The 17102-nt window shown below is 37.8% G+C and overlaps 1 protein-coding gene across 12 annotated transcripts in view; it reads left to right on the top strand.

The window, feature by feature from the left end:
- LOC117411749 (inositol 1,4,5-trisphosphate receptor type 1) overlaps positions 1-17102 on the top strand; it is a 168943-nt gene that overhangs the window by 9637 nt on the left and 142204 nt on the right. For all 12 annotated transcript variants that reach the window (XM_058999396.1, XM_058999394.1, XM_058999397.1 and 9 more), the window contains exon 3: positions 2224-2294. In XM_058999396.1, coding sequence (XP_058855379.1) covers positions 2224-2294 — 71 coding nt within the window. The remainder of the gene's footprint in view (positions 1-2223; positions 2295-17102) is intronic.

The following is a 17102-nucleotide window of genomic DNA, read 5'->3' as shown; positions in this document are numbered from 1 at the left end:
AAACCAAAGCAGATAGTTTGAGGCTGGATGATTCCATGGATTAATACCAAGCCATTTCCCAAAACTTATTAACCACATATATCAGTAACAAGTAGATTACCCTGCAATAAAGAAAGTATCTAGGGTTTATAAGTTCACCCCATCTTGACCTAGATCACATTTTCACTCCCTTATCCCCTGTGACTGTTGGCTATTGGCTATCATTTTCACTCCCTTATTCCCTGTGACTGTTGGCTATCCTTCAAAGTCAGGCTCTCCCTGACTTTGATGGATCTCAACTGTACATCGGAAGATCACAAGGGCTACCCAGACCAGAGTGCGGTCATTGATAGCAGAGAGTAGGGGTGTAACAATATACTAACTTTTTTGACAAATGAACTGATAGGTATAGAGAGAACTAATCACACTTAAAGAACCATTTGGTGAACTACAACGAGCTAGGTTGTGCTTTTGGTCTTACTGTTTAACACAATGCAAACTGCACCTCCTTTACATCTTGTAAAGAAATCCTCCAAGCATAATGAATGGTTCCACTCCTAGCAAGGTGGGCAGATTAGATGCTGTAGACTAGAGCCCTACTGATACATGCGACAACCAGAAAATGATGTTTGTTCAAAAAAAAAAATGCAAGTGAACACCCCTTTGTTTTCTATGTTTTCACATTGAAACATTAAGCAAGTCTGTAGTCTTTGGATTGAGCCTGGTTATTGAGTTTCCAGTTCTACCTCTAGTACATTAGTAGTTTACAAAAACAGACCCAGCTTTCATAAATACAAGGACAGGTCTGAAGGTTCATGATTTGATGTTCCCTTTTACTTCAGCTCAGTCTGCTACTGGTACATGAGGAATAAGATCTTCAATGATTGTTGAATGTATTGGTTTAAGGCCAACATCCTTTTATTTAGAATTCTGCTGATTTGCCAAATAGACATGAGAACATTTCATGCTCCCTGAATCTCATTGTTCCATGGACATTCTTTTTCAGTACAAATATGTACTTCTCAAATGCCCACATTCTTCCATTTTCAGGAATACAATTCTGCTTTTACCATTGGAGTTTTCAGTTTCAATAGAGCAATTATATTTAGGCCTAACTTCCTATTTCATTAGGAGGGGGGAGAGAGTTGTTGGGAGAATTGTATGTCATTCCAGATTTTCTTACAAAGGCCTTGTGCCACCACTACAAAAGATGATTCAAAGGCAATGCCAGTGACTGCTCAGATTCATTCGAGAGGATATCCAGCAGCCATTTATTTTAAGACGCATCTGAATTTTGGGTTACATTACCAACGGCATGCTACAATGCAGTGCTGTTTAAAAAGGTGTAATATCTCCCCTCTGTGTGCATGCGTGTTGAAGGTTTTCATTTGACTTTGATATGCTACACTGGACTGTGTTAAGCTTACTGATAAACGCACCAATTGCTGCTATAGTAAATATACTTTGACCTTACTCAAGGGTATTTAACCTGTTGTTGACTGTAACAGCCTCCTGTATCAGTGGTGTCAGGGTTGTATAAAGGACCATTGGGTTACAATTCAGGGTTACAGTGCTGGGACGAACACAGGATTTTCATGTTTGGGTATTCGCTCATAATTTAAATTATATGTTTGGATATTTGTTTTCAAAAAGTAATGATGCAGGCAGAGACAGCATAGCAGGGGGGCGTGGCCCTGTGTGCCTTTTATTTTAAATATCTCCAGAGAATTGACTACAAAAGAAAGGAGGCCAAATAGCAGTTCAAGTTAAACGCTGTTTTTTGTTTATTCCTGAAATAAATAGTACATAAAGTTGACAATGCATTTAATTTTTTTCTTTCCTTGCCATTGCCATTTTTTCACAGTACACGTTTTCATAACGTAATAACATGAGGTTTACTTGTGCCTTTCTGTAGCTGAACAAGCAATTGAAAACTGAAATTTAACATTATACACTTCAAATAAAACAAATGTGGAAATGGCGTTGTTGAATTTCAGAAAGCTTTTTAGTGTTTCTGAATACTGTAGTTGGGGTTATAAATAAAGATTTCGACGTGCCGTTTCAGCGTGCCTGCCTACCACGAGTTCATAAAAACAGTAGATTTAGTTCCACTCTGATTCAGGGTTTGAAAAGTGAGGATACTGTTGTGTAACTTTTGACTTGGAGCAGGATGTTCACAGCGGCCCTGCATGCAGGTGTCTTGTCTTCCAGACTTTGTATTTGACTGTCCTCTTCTCTTTGCAGTCTTGTTGATGATCGGTGTGTGGTTCAGCCGGAGGCTGGGGATCTCAACAACCCACCCAAGAAATTCAGAGGTAAGCACTGGGAGGGTGGGGTTTAATATTGTTCTCCTGCAGGAACTAGGCTCGTAATGAAACCTACTTAATAGACTATTTTTGTAGATGCTGTATTAAGGCATACATTATGCTTCTCTTGTGAAAGTTGCAGCCCTTTTTGTCGTGTGGTGTGGTGACTATTGAGTGTACCTGTCTGTTTCAGTTATTGAGTGATTGTTTAGGTACTCTTTACATTGGATGCAAACACAGTATTGTGTATTCCAAGTCTGCATCCAAATGTGGGGATCATGAACTTCTACTTTAATGATGATGGAACTGGACACATTTAAGAATAGTTGTGTGAGCCTGGTCATTACATTGTGATCTTTCTGTTAAACAGCGAAAACTAAAAACTTGTATTTCCAATGGTATGGCTTCCCATATGTAGTATGGCATCATTGTGATGGTTAAAGTTGTTGTCCTCTGGTTAAAGGTATCTTTTCATATGTAATGAAACTCTTTACTGTACATGTACTGTTCCAACTTCATGATATTTTGTTTTTGACTTCCCATCCAAAAAAAAGCCTTGATACATTTCGTAGCAAAGCATTTGCACTGCTCTATGGGAGATAGGATGAGCAGATATCAATTATTGTAGATGATGCTTTAGCTACAAGTTGTTGATGAAGCAGGACGTTCTATTTTGTAGAACGTATTGTAAGCCTAGCATTTAGCTCTTGTATTGTGTTCTGGTTTTGCTTGGCATTTAGTTAAGGGCTTCTGAACCTTTTTTTAAACCTGCAGTGTCTCGCCATGTTACATTGTTGTAAACATTGAAATATCTTGGCTGTTTTACTACTTTGCAGTGATGTACCCTTTAGTAATTCTGTTAAAATCTGCACATTGTCGTATTTCCAGTTTGTGTCAGCCAAGGTATTCAAGTTTCCCCTTTTTGAAGTCTCCTTGTCCCTGGAATTTAAACACATGCTCTTGCTCCTGCAGCAGTGGGAGGAAACTGAAATGCAGGTTCTGATGTACAACAAAGCAGTCCGTGAGCACTCACCTGTGCTGTATGGCTTCAAATGCAGCACCATTTAATAGAGCTGTAAAGTACTGAATATTAAATATATCTAACCATTGCCTCGCTCTGTCTGTGTGAACAAAACGGTATAGAAAGTGCTTGTTGGAATACAGTGAGTGTGTTGCTGCTGGGTGATCAGGACTCCAGCTGGTGGTAGGAAAGTTTTAAAGTTAAAACAGATTGATTTATTTTAAGTTTATAGGATAAACTGAAAGCATCTTTATTTTGTCTTCTGTGGTATTTGTGTTGCCCCCTCTGCTCCTCCTCCTCCTCCTGAAATCACAAAATTATAACCTATCTGATGCCTTATTAAACTTGGCATTCAAGCTGGAAGCAAATTAGCTGCAGGTTTACTTTTACTTGCCATTTATCCTCAGATAATGTGTTACAGGAAGTTTCTGCAGATGCATTCTATGGTGTGACAGGAACCGCTGAAATGTTTATAACTATTCCAGATTTCTACACACGTATGTACTGTACTACACTTTGTGACCAGATTGATACACTGTTAAAACCACAGCCACACCTACCCAAAGAACTTTTAGTATTGTGTATTTACATCAGCGGTTAAAATATATAAATGCCACATCCAATTTGAGCTGTGTTGTGACCCCCCCCACCCCCCTGTTAGTTCACAATTTTCAGGAGTTCACAAATTCAGTTAAAGCTTATGTAGTTGTAGTTTTATCCTGATGTGTCTTTGCCTGCCTGCCTGCCTGCCTCTCTGTCTGTCTGTCTGCCTGCCTGCCTCTCTGTCTGTCTGCCTGCCTGCCTCTCTGTCTGTCTGCCTGCCTGCCTGCCTCTCTGTCTGTCTGTCTGCCTGCCTCTCTGTCTGCCTCTGTATGTGTGTATACATACATACATACATACATACATACAAACAAACTGATTTGTAAAGTACAGTAAAAATAAAAAGTGAAAAATAGTACTGTTAATAATTAAATAAATAATAAAAGAAAATAATTAAAATAAATAACACAGTGGCTACAAGTAATGCATTTCCTCTCCTCCCCAGTTGTGCTCCTCATGCAGTGTCACTGCGTGTCCCTTTGGTTGTGGCAGGCGGCTACGTATTGGGCAGCCAGGGGGGCTGTGTGTCCCTCCCCCAGGAGGGTGGATGGGCATTTACTATTTTATTAAAGATTACTTCCCTTGTTTGGGAGTATTTCTGACCGTGTAGGAGAGTGCATCTCTGTCTCAACCTCTCACAGTGACCACAGAGCCTGTTCTCTCTGGGCAGCCAGGTCTGCCTGTGTCGGCCTTTTTCTATGGCCAGGTTGTGGTCACTGAGCCTGTACTGTACTGTACCCTGCCGACCTAAGCCCTCCCTACCCGGGCAGCGCTCAGCCAATTGTGCGCCGCCCCCTAGGAACTCCCGGTCACGGTCGGCTGTGACATAGCCTGGATTCGAGCCTGCGATCTCCAGGCTATAGGGCACATCCTGCGCGGAGCGCCTTTACTGGATGCGCCACTCGGAAGCCCGAGTCACATTTGCTTTAGCTGACATACAAAATGTTACTTGCTGCATGCATTTGCACCAGTAATTATTACAGTGAAGGTTTCACGTTCTTTATTTTTGCTCACCTTGCTTGCTTTCAAGGATAATTATGTTGGTGTTACAGGGCATGAAGTTAAGGCGGTGAAGGGCAAAGCAATGTTGCCTTCGTTGGGCGTGAATTCAGGGGCACCAATGCGGATTTCATTTCATTCATAAAACAACAAAAAATAAATACAGAGAGCCTATTATGTTGAAATTAATTCAAACAAACATTGTGATTCGCACACTAATTGTTACAAAAATAAAATATAGGTTCCTTTTTTTCCATTGTAAAAATAAAATGGTAAATCCAATTTAAAACTTTTTTATAATGAAAAAATACAAGGGTAATTTGGCTTTTTTTTTTTTTTTTTTTTTTTTAACTACTAAACTCGGTCACACACCACTGACTAATACATAGATTAGATTAGAGGCTTAGATACAGCCTTAGTGATACAACAGCACAAATAAGCGATGTCAGTGGAGGGAAAGTTTTTAAAGATGGATTTTCAGGCAAACTGGTTGAAGATTGGTTGGAGTATGATAACGATCGTGGTCAAATGAGTTGTTTTGAGCTGCAGTATCTGCGGAATTGTAGTTTGCTAACTGCTGTTACCAAACCTGTACAAACAATGTGGCTTATGAACAGCTGGATGTACATAATGTTAGATGTTTTCATTTGAGAGACTTCATATGGTTTCACAGTTCTGGAAATTTACTGTTGCAAAGGATGTAGTTTTGTTATGGTGCATTGCTGGGCACTCGATTCAGGGGGGAAAGAAAAGGTCTGCTGTTGTAAAGCATACACATTCTAACCCCTTTTGTGAAAGCACATGTTTTACTAGTTAAAAAGCAGAACTACATATGGTAGTGAAAATGTATTGCACAAAAGTGAACATGTGGTGTTGAAATTTCCTTGAAGCACGGTCATGTTGAGCTTAGTCTAACCAGCGTACCTCCATCTGTTTGCCCTTCATTTAACCTACAGTACGTCTTTCTCGTGGCTTAGTGCTGGGAGCTGCACAGTAAAAAGAATGGCAACAATAATACATTATGATAAGGAGTAATTCTCGCAGGACGAGATTAGACAGAACGGGCCAGCTGACACTGAGCAAGTTTGTGAATGGGTTGTAGATCAGATGTGCTGGTGTTGAGGGACACTGGCAGCAATGATGGGCCGGCTTACAGGCAACTTTTGCCGCAAGTTGTGTGTGTGGGTTTTTTTTTTTTTTATACATTTGAGAGGCATTGCATCAAGCGGCTTGGGCACTTTGACAATTGCTGCTGGTGTCGTCGGTTATTTCGCTCCCCGGTGTTAGGAACTTGGAGTGCTCTGATCTATATGAAAGAGGGTATACTTTAGACAATATTCCCGTAACTAGGTTATTAGCAGTGGTATTCATCCATAGATAGATCTGTCTGTGGAAAGGAATAGTGGATCATTACACCATTAACTATGTAGTAAATGACATCACCAACACCATGGTTTTGAATGGAAATAAGTGAGTAGTTGACATGGGATCAAAAGCCTGCAAGTTCAAACACTCTTTCCCTTGACGTTGAGGAAGTTGGCTCTTCTATCTTTTGTGTGTGATTTTAAACAGCATGATTGGCTGGACAGGATCACGTAACTAAGAATTGTCTTCTGAATGACTAGAGGTGAATCACCTCTGAAGGTCAAAGCAAATTTGTTTTGCACAAGAAACAGAATCTAGTTACATAAAGTACACTAGCTTTTTTCATTTAAAAAAACTACTTGGGCATTACTTGGGTTAAACTAGGCCCTATCAAGCTGTGGGTGGCTTTTTTTTTTTTTGTTTCACATTTGTTTTGACAGTTCTTTACAGAGGAACTTGGTCTAGTTTTCACTTCCTATTACAGTAGATATTGGTGTCACACTTTTTTTTTTTTTTAATGACAACGTAAAGCATATGGGAAAGGTAGAATCTTAAAATAGAACATATCTACTGTTGCATTTAAATGCTGCCAGATGCTGCTGAATTCACAATCTCAGTTCCTTGAGTTAGAAACTAAATGTTGGAAAATTGTGAGGGATATGGTACTAATATAAAGCAGTGGAAGATAAAATGGATGGTGGTAGCTGAACCACTAGTGACAAGTGACCACAGCATGCATTTAATACAGTAAAGTTGTGGATGTTAATATTACTTAAATAAATAATACTGATTTACAGGCTCCAAAAAGTCATCCGTTACATATTACTGATTTACCTATTACTTTTGTCTAATAGTAAAACCTACGTAATGGATAAACTAACATCATTTTAACTTTTACAATGCTTTTGTACCGACCAAGTATATTTGTGTTAATGCTAGTAAAGTAGAAACAGTTAGTTGCGCACAGGTTCTTCTGCAGATGCTGCATGAGTTCCTACTGGTAATCTCCATCACCGTTCTCAAAGTAATCAGATTACAGTAGAACCTGTCCTATCCGATCCTGTAAGATACGATGCCCTCTATTAACCAATGGACCTCTGGCATGTGTCAATGCTGCTGCCAACTGAACGGTACAGATGGAAATCCAATCTTGAGCATTAAAATGTCTTTTTACAGAAGTATGCATGCAATGTCCTTGTAATGTAAGCATTTTAGATAAGACATGGGAGTGGGGGCGGTCCTTTTTTTTAATGTAGATGGCAGCAAAGCATTGGACCATATAAATATTTGTTGCAGACCTGTCACACATTTTACAACTAATCTCCAGCTCTGCCTCTCAAAGAGAAATCTCCTGCCCAGCACCATCATTTTACAAGAAATGAAAATTAGATTTTAACTGTAGACAATTAAAATGCCTGTCAATATTGTACTGGAATCTAATGGGTTTAGAGCTGTATCCTTGAACTTTTAAAAGAGCTTCAGGAGGGCAGAAGTTTTAACAAGAAGTTGTCATTGCAAATGCCATTCTTGTGCATAGAATAGAATGCTACAAATATGCAGAGTTTGCCATTTGACCCACTAAGGAGGGCTGGACTTTGACAGGAGGTTCAGCGTGCGTTTGTGTGGCTTTTTCTTTTTAAGGTAAAATATCTTGTTTTTTCAGTCAACTTTCTAAAGTAAAGATTTAATATGGATTTTCATAGAATAATAAATCCTTTATTTTGGATGTCCTGCCGTTTTTCTGTTTAGGGCTTCTGAATTTCAGTTTTAACCGGTACCCCCCCCGACCCCCCCCCCCCCCCCGATACAAAAAAAAAAAAATTATATCAGTGTATAGTCAATAAATACAGGAAAAACTGTGAAACTGGTTAATCAATTCATGTTGACTTTACCCATTTCATATTAAAAAAAATAAATAAATAATAATAATAAAACCTACTACAAAAATACATTTCCCAGTGCTGTTGGGCAATGTCCCGCCTTCCTGAATTGTATCTATCATTGATTAGTTCTGAATACTTTAAACCCAAAAGCCCCCCAAAAAAACAGTTTACATAACTCAAATAGCTAAAAATAAGCACAAAAAAATACAATTAATAAAAACCAAAAAACAGAAGCCCAAGTTATGTTTATGATGTTTTAAGGTAAATTTTATTCAAGGCTGTTTAGAAAAATAATGCAAGATTAAATGCTAACCTCCAGTTACCCTTTTTTTAAGTACAGGTGGATTTTGTCAGGCTGAATTTACAAGGCTGCCTACGCATGTGTCCTTACCTCCATATATTGGAAACCATTCAATGAAGTGCTTTCCTATTTGTGGAGTTCTATAAACCTTGCATGTCTAATACAGTATGTTTGTGTCCTTGACTTTGGTTTCTTAATGTCTGCCATATTACTTCATGATATAGCTGTATTTACACTGTATACAGTCTTTGTTTGTCACCCAGGGTTCCTTGTAGGAAGTATGGATTTGCTGGAAATTGATTAATTCCCCTTTTTTGTCATGCAATGTTTGAGTCTTTTGCTGGCTTTAAATGACCATGTTATCCAATAACATGTTTCTGCAGTTTATGGTTCATCAAGGCAAGTTATACAATAACATCTGATTTTTGTGCTTAAGTTTTGTTTCAGAAGTTCAGAGCTCATCCTCCACACTTCCTCTTCTGGTTGTAGACTGATTGGAATCAGTCTCCTGGCTGTGAATGCTTGTGTAACTGCCTCTTCTGAACATTCATTAGCATAGCCTTCAAATAAACCTAGAGTCCTGATTCATTACTGGCTAATGAAGGCTAATTTTATGCATTGCATATGTATGGGATGTATTCAGATTTACTAGTGTGTGGTTCAGTATAGGGATGTAATAGGTTAAACGGTTAACCGATAAATTCATACCGTTTTTAAATAAGTTAACGTATAATACAAATTGATAAAATGTATTCTGCATTTTGTGTTTTAAAAGTAAATATCCAACAAAACTTGTGCTCTTTTACGCCTCTGAAATCTGCCTTTTTTTTATTTGGCAACATATGATGTCGGGTTAGGCATGATTAGTTGACAAATCTCATCTATCAAACTAGTCTCAAGTTGTCGATTTTCTGGTGTTACGCGGAGCACAGCAGCTGGTGTCAAAATAGAAAAGGGAGGAGTGTAAAGGTGGAGTGGTCAAAATGAAGTTAGTGCTTCGTTTTTACTGAGTGCTGAACCAACTGAGCCTGCAGCTAAAAGACCATGTGCAATAGGCATGAATACTGCCATGTCAGTGCTTTTAGGTGAAGACTATGTTCTAAAACCAGATGATAATACAGTTGAACATGAAGTGGAAAGTTACTTCAGGGAGTCTTGTGTTGCAGTACATTGGAGTGGTGGAAGGCCATTGCATACTGCTTTACTACACTGGAAAAAATTGGGGAAAAAGTGACCTGTGCATCGCAAATTTAAACAAAGATGTTTTGGTTCAGTAGTTGTGGGCACAGTTTGTTAAAGTTGCAGTTTATCTGTGGTCGCTTCAAGCAACAAAAAAAAATCTTGTCTTTTACATACTTGCTTTCAAAATGGATTCATAGCATTTAATTCATAATCTTGAAAAATGAATTGTTGATTGCTACGCTAAGTTCATAGGATGGTAATGTGTGGTTGTTTTTTTTTTTTTTTTTTTTTAAATGGTGATTTATTTTATGTGAAACCAGTGTCGCCTGTAGTGGATCGAGATTAACTAGAAGAAGATACTAGAAACTTAGAAAGGTGTACCGGTACACACGTTGTCAATGTGATGCAATTAAAGAGGATCTGTGCGCTTAGTTGCCTCTGTTTGGCAAACAAATGTCAATGCATGACAGAGTGAATATTTGTGGAAAAGGTATTTATTTTAAAGGGTATTTATTTAAAGGGAATTAAGTGTGACGGAGTAACTACGGTTAAATGATAAATCTAATAGATTAAACAGATTTCTTATTGAATGATATTTACATCCCTAGTTCAGTATGTCTATAGATTCATGAGTTGTACAGTAGATATATTCTGGTTCTCTAATCTTTAATGGCTGGTTTCACACACGCTAATTTTTAGTTCTAGTTTTGGACTACATTGCAACATTACGTAGTCACAGGTCACACTAGCTTTTCTGTTCATGCGTTCCTGTAACGCATGCCCAAATTTTGCGTCCCATCCATCAAATATACATTTTAACACAAAGGTTAAGAAACTCCAGGTTTGTGCATTTTGGTACATTTTTATGAATGTTTAAACTCTGTGGCATGTAGCAGTTTAAAAATATATATGTCTGTGTATAGATATACATATAAACACACACTTTCTTTTTTTTGTTATATACACTAACAGTAGACCGTTCGCATGAGACAGGATTCGAAGCACTGTTTGCCTTCATCTACGTGTGTTAATATATTTTCTGCATTCCAATAACAGCAACAGCATTGCCGTGTCTTAAGCGAAGATTCTTGAAAAATGGTACGTCCCTGCGTTGGGGGGGGGGGGGGTTTGCCCAGCAGCTCTCACACACAGTACATCTTGCCGTCTCAAAGCCATTCAAAATTATAAGAACGTATTTTTTGTTTGCTTTGTGGTGCATGGGCAGCAGTGTGGAGTAGTGGTTAGGGCTCTGGACTCTTGACCGGAGGGTTGTGGGTTCAATCCCCAGTGGGGGACACTGCTGTTGTACCCTTGAGCAAGGTACTTTACCTAGATTGCTCCAGTAAAAACCCAACTGTATAAATGGGTAATTGTATGTAAAAATAATGTGATATCTGTATAATGTGAAATAATGTATAATGTGATATCTTGTAACAATTGTAAGTCGCCCTGGATAAGGGCGTCTGCTAAGAAATAAATTATAATAATAATAATAATACTGCATGCAACTGCTTCAGTCACTGTAGTACTCATAATCAGAAGTAGATGGCTGAGATGCAGATGATCAATCTTCTTCATGAGAATCCCCTGAAGATGCTGACTGCTTAGCAAAAAAATGTGCTATCAGTGCACACTCTGCACTAGGTATTAATTGTTCTGCTTAAAAAAAATCTGTAAGGGCATCCCTGTTAAACTAGTGAAGAAAATAACAGAACCACAATGTTAAATGAGGCAACTACAAAAAATGAAATGCAAGTTAAAAGTAGGATAGGGGATTCACATAATTTGTCAGCTCTGTTTTGAAATAAAATTAGAGACCAAAATTAGCCTCAGGCAATATATGAAGGTAAAAGCGAAGTTTTTTTGCAATTAACTGAGTTTTAATTATGGAACAGAATCAGCTAAATTTGTCACCTGATTTAAATAAAACCCCAAAACCTCAAGCCCTACGTGTGTGTGTGTGTGTTCGCATAACACATTATTTTAAAACAAAATACAGTGCATGGTGGGACACTCTGGTATTTAATTTCCAATATTCATTGCGCTGCTAGGAACTGTAACTGAACCATTCTAATAGTATTAGTGTGTGTGCGCATTACGCCCGACTAAACATGAAACGGTACTTCAGTGTGGACGCTAAAGTATGAGCTGGATTAATTAAAATGTTTTTGAGTACGGTTCTCGAGATCGGTTATGTAGTGTGGACAGGGCCTTAAAAGGAAATATCCTTAATATTGCTGGCAAAGCCAAATATGAGGCTTATTGCTGCCACCTACAGGACTGGAGTGTACCTGAAATCAATGCTTTTTTTTTTTTTTTATAAAGCAAGTATTTTCAGTCATTGCTGCAGTGTAATAGATTACCATGAATATGCATGTCTGCTTCCCTTTCCATTCTGTGTGTCCAGTGAACGCTAGACAAAATAATTTTCCGTCCAATGGATTTATTTTGTGTTAATGCAACCTCTGGGTAGTCTAAGATTAGTGTTAATTTTGGTTTTGTGAAACCATAATTTTTGTGATTGCACAGAATGTACAATGTTAATGTTCTCATATTTGGTCATCACTTTGGTATTTCTTTGCAATGTCATTAAATCCAGTGATAGTCCTAAACTGCATTGTTGCCTTTTCATGTACAGTACCAGTATTGTTTCCCTCCTAGAATCAGATTTACCCATGTAAAATGTGGCTACCACGGTGCTATACAGTAACTCCAGCCTTTTCTTTTTTTCTACTAAAGAAACAAAACCTGCTCAAAAGCTTCAATATAACTGATGTCTGTTTTAAGAGTTCCTACACGTACCGTAGTAGTTTTATTGCATGTTTTAAAAATTTTAGCAGATTTTCATTTAATTATTTGTTCGCTTAACACAATGGTAAATGCTTTGTAAATATGGTCTGAGGTATCGGAGATTTGACTGTCCATTCCAGTATTTAAGTACATATTTTTGCATAGTATTTGCTTAGCACAGTGTTTTTACAATAATGTATAAATCTGTGCTTGCATCAGATCTTCAGTTCTTTTGAGTAATGATGTAAAATGTGTTGGATTGCACTTCAAGGGATGTTTTTCTCCCTTCCCCTGTTTATCTAAAGTTCCATGGAGCATTCTGAGAGCATGCTTTTGTCTTCATTCCCAGATGCACAATTTATTATACTTTCCAAAAATGTGTCCTGTGGAGTTCATACCATATTGGTACTTTAAGATGCCCTTTTAGCTGTTTGCAAAAAAGCTGACCCACAAGTCAACTTGCATTCCTGTGACAAGTTTCCATAAACTTCACTCTTTGTAGGGTTCATTGAATCATGCTAATTTTAAAGATGAACTCCCTTTATACTAAACACAGCTTTGTTTTGTAATCTCTAACCACAAACCTTATTGAAAGTAATCCTATATATATATATATTACAATTGAATAGTGTTTGTACAAATATAAAAATAGTCTTTACTTTTGAAAGTGCTGGAAAACAAAAGTAATTTCCGATTATGCTATAGTAAAACAATATTTCTTAAGAGAACTGGTACCAATAAATTGACCTATTGGAGATGAGCACTGTACCGTAGAATGGGTGGTGTTTGTTTATGCATTGGCTTAATTTGCTTGCTATCCTTTTATTTATACATTTCAAGCAGTATTCTTTAGTGTGTTTGTTTTGTCCAAGAACTGCAATAGAACAGTGAAAAGGTAAATGCTGGCGATTTTCTGCCGCCACTTTTGATTTTTGCATTTAAAACTAAAGCTCTTGGTGTTTCTAAAGGGGTGGAGTAAGATGTTTTGAGGGGTGAAAAGGAAACTATACTTCCTAGACGTAGTTCTTCAAAGATCTTGAGTAACGCAAGATCCCTGGTTACGATCGTGAATGGATCAAATCGGGGTATGATCTTCATAAAGCAGACTGGCAGGGTCTTCTCGTGCCAAACCAGCAAATCAGACATTTTTCCTGGATCACCTCTCAGAATGTGGCTAAAATTACCATGTCATTGTAATCCTCAGTATGATTTAGGGAAATGGTTATATTTAGCACAAGGCCAGTTTTAAATGAAGTGCCCTATTGTTCTGTCACAGAAGAGGATGGTTCTGCATTTTTCTTTTTTTTTTTTTAGGCTTTTTGTACATTTTTTAAACATGTTTTCACGAGGACAATATAAAGATATATGATCTGATGTTTCATTTAAACTACCAGTATTTTATATACTGTTTTTGTCACTGGCTTCAGTTGCTACGGCATAAGTGAATTGAAAGAGTCCCTGTTTTTCACTGTGGAAATCTGGTCATCCTAAACTAAACTACTTGTTTTAATGGCGACATTTAGGAGAACTGGGCAGTATTGCATAAACTGCATTCTCCTACTGTAGGCATTCAGGAAATGTATTCATTAAATTAGCTCCCCCAGTGCTTTCTTCCACAGCAATATGCAACACATCAATAGCTGCCATCTTTCAATATACCTTGCAGGATATTGTAAACATCTGGTTCATACAGCTTATAAACGAACCAAGGACACTTAAACTGCATTGTGAACAAAAACAAACGAACCAGATGGAGTCCATTTTGAAACGGACCCAGTGTGAATGCAGCCTAAAACTAAATAGCAGACTAGTAGTAGAAAATAAATTAGCTTAAACTAAAACTGCTCCAGTATTAGTTTTGTGTATTTTGAGTTGTTTACTTAAATCAATGCCCTTGTATTCCCTTAACAGTCCTAAATGGTGTATTGTACCTCCTAAATCAAGAGCTAGGGCCTATATTTTAGATATCAATGAACCATGTATAGATCAAGAGCCATTTGTTGCTCAGCCATGGTCTCAAAGCAGCAAAATGGACACAGGCTGAAATTCTGGAATGTGCCAATTCCTGTGCATGTGGTTTTGTATTTTGTTCCATAACCTTGCCAAAATCAAATGGTGTAAAACAGCATCCTGAAAGGATTGAAAGCTGTTTGTAACCTTAAGACTCCCAAGTTTTAGTTGACACTGTGCAGCTGTGCTTTTGCCGTTGGATGAACTGTATCAGCAGTCTAAATAAATCCCTGCCTCCTTTTACCTGTAGTAATGGTAGCTTGTGGTGAAATGGCAGTATTTGGGCTATTGTACTGCCGTATTTAAGTTTTACCACTTCCTGTCTTGTGGTGAGTGTTGGAGAGTCTGGTCTCCTACTGTGTGTTCAGTTTTAAAAGCACGAAGTAGCTGTTTTTTAAAAAAAAACAAAAAAAAACCCGTAGTGAATTGTGACTCACTAAATCAGCAGATCTTGCTAGAAAAGTTCATTTTTCTGTTCTGCAGTGGATGCTTGGGTGGGTTGCTTGGCAACACAGGAGCAAATTGAGCAGAGCCAGAAAATCTTTTGACAAATGGTAAAGAATCCATGTGTTGCTTGATTTAGTGGAAGTTGCTGCCACTCCTGGGAATGTTTGCTGTATAGTAGAGTCTTGCTAAATCTTAATGGTCCGAATCCACACCATCATGAAATGCAGGCTGACAGCAGCTGTAGAAACCTGCTTCAATGCCATAATTCAATGAGCAACATTTTAAATACGTTTTCTATAGCCTCCCTTTTTATTCAAATGGCTAATCCGGATTTTAGATCAAATAAGTGTGCAAAAAAAATCAATAGACAAGTAATTTTAATAAGTGACAGATTGCAGTCTGTATCTGTGAATGAATAACTTGGGAATTTGTAGTGGGACGCTGACTTCCCATCCAATGTGTCTGTCTTGAAACCATCTTGGATCTCCTCTTGATACCTTCTGCTCAATCTTTAACATTTTGATCCATGACCCTTCAAAACAGTAACTGACAGAATGGCCTATAAAGCAGATTCAAAATTAATCTATGCATGCTGATCACATGTTTGCATATTGCTGAATTCAATAAAACAACCAAGACTTGCATGGAATACTGTAGTTATTTTAAATAGACGGAACATATCAATCGAACAGCATTCTGAAACCTCCTACTCGAGGTTTTGTTTGAAATTAACCTAGTGTGTATGGACTCAGATGATGTGCTCCTAGTCATTTGTAAGTGGAGGTACTCTAACTTGTGCCTGCTGTTCATTGCTGCAAGGTAGTAGAGCAGTATGGTGATGGTTTGTATTGGGATTGGATTGGACTGCCATTTTGGTCTTGTGGCGATTTTTGACTTCTGCTTGTCTTGGCAGTGCTGCCCGACAGGATTGTTCTCCAGTGACGTTTCTCAGAGACCCCTGTATTTTGGCAGCAAAGATAGTAATGACTATAAAAGGCTTCAAAATGTATGTAGCCTATTTTTTTTTTTTTTTTTTTTTACAATTTATATTAGTTGTCGACCTGCCTCAATAAATAAATTTGTGTCAGATGGACATTCTTAAAATGGAAAGATGTATACATTGGATAAGTAACAGAACTAATTAGTTAAGTTTGAATACTGAACAAAGCACTTTCTGAAGCCTGCCCTAAAGGTAATCAAATGCATCCACCTATTACTATAGTCCCTGCCAAGTAACTTGACCCACTAAAGACTTGTGGTGGCTATTGTGTCATTAGTGCTAGAAGAGGTAATTGCTGTAATAAACTGCTCATATAGTGCTGACTGATCTGCAATGTTCATGAACTGACACTTAGGGAGAACAAAACAGTCACGTGGCCTCTTGTTCACTCAGCTTCAGAAAGAGAAAGATTTACTTTTTGTTACTCATCTTTGAAGTACTCCTGCCAAGGTTGATCACTCTGTGGGTTCAAAGTAGCCACTAGCCTTTAGAACCACCCATATTTAACACTCCTTCCTATGAATGTTTTGGTACCTGAAACTTGTGTTCAAGTCAAGCTATAAAATTCATGTTAAACAAGTATGTCAGCAATATCCATCCCTCGTCACAGCTGTAAATTCAAAATTGGGTCATTGAGTAATTTACGCTTCAATTTTGACATCAAGTAAAATGTAACATTACTTTCAATAAATGCTGTACATACTTTAATGCTAAGTTATGGGGCATGCATTAACTACAGTCTTAAATAAGTAATGTAACTTTGAACTACTGTGGGGAAAAAAAAAGAAGAAAAAATTGGTCTTGCAATAAACAATGTATTCTTTGCTTTATTGATCAAACAATATGGCTATGAAGCAAACAGTTGTTGTTTTTTTTTATTATTCCAACGCTGCAGTTTGAATAATTAACAAAGGCCTGCATAAAAAAACTGTACCGAAATACTGCATTAATGCCAATGAAGTGATCATGTTGTATTCCGTATTGATCGCCTTGCTATAGAAATGTAAAGCTACAGAGGTAAATTGGAAGGTTAGCTTGAGGGTGAATCAGATGGTGCTGAAGAATCCAGTTGCTTTGCAAGTGAGTGGATTCAACATGTGCAGTGTGTTTTTTGTTTTAATTTTTACATCAATGAAAAGCCAGACTTGGTGGTCTAGTATTTCTGGCAGCTCCCAGCTCCATTCTCTTGCTGCTGCAGGCAGTATGTTCACAATTGACC

Source organism: Acipenser ruthenus, chromosome 25 (assembly GCF_902713425.1).
Source record: "Acipenser ruthenus chromosome 25, fAciRut3.2 maternal haplotype, whole genome shotgun sequence".
Lineage (NCBI taxonomy): Eukaryota > Metazoa > Chordata > Actinopteri > Acipenseriformes > Acipenseridae > Acipenser > Acipenser ruthenus.
Note: the sequence above shows the minus strand (reverse complement) of the source record. Positions and strands in the feature narration are given on the sequence as shown.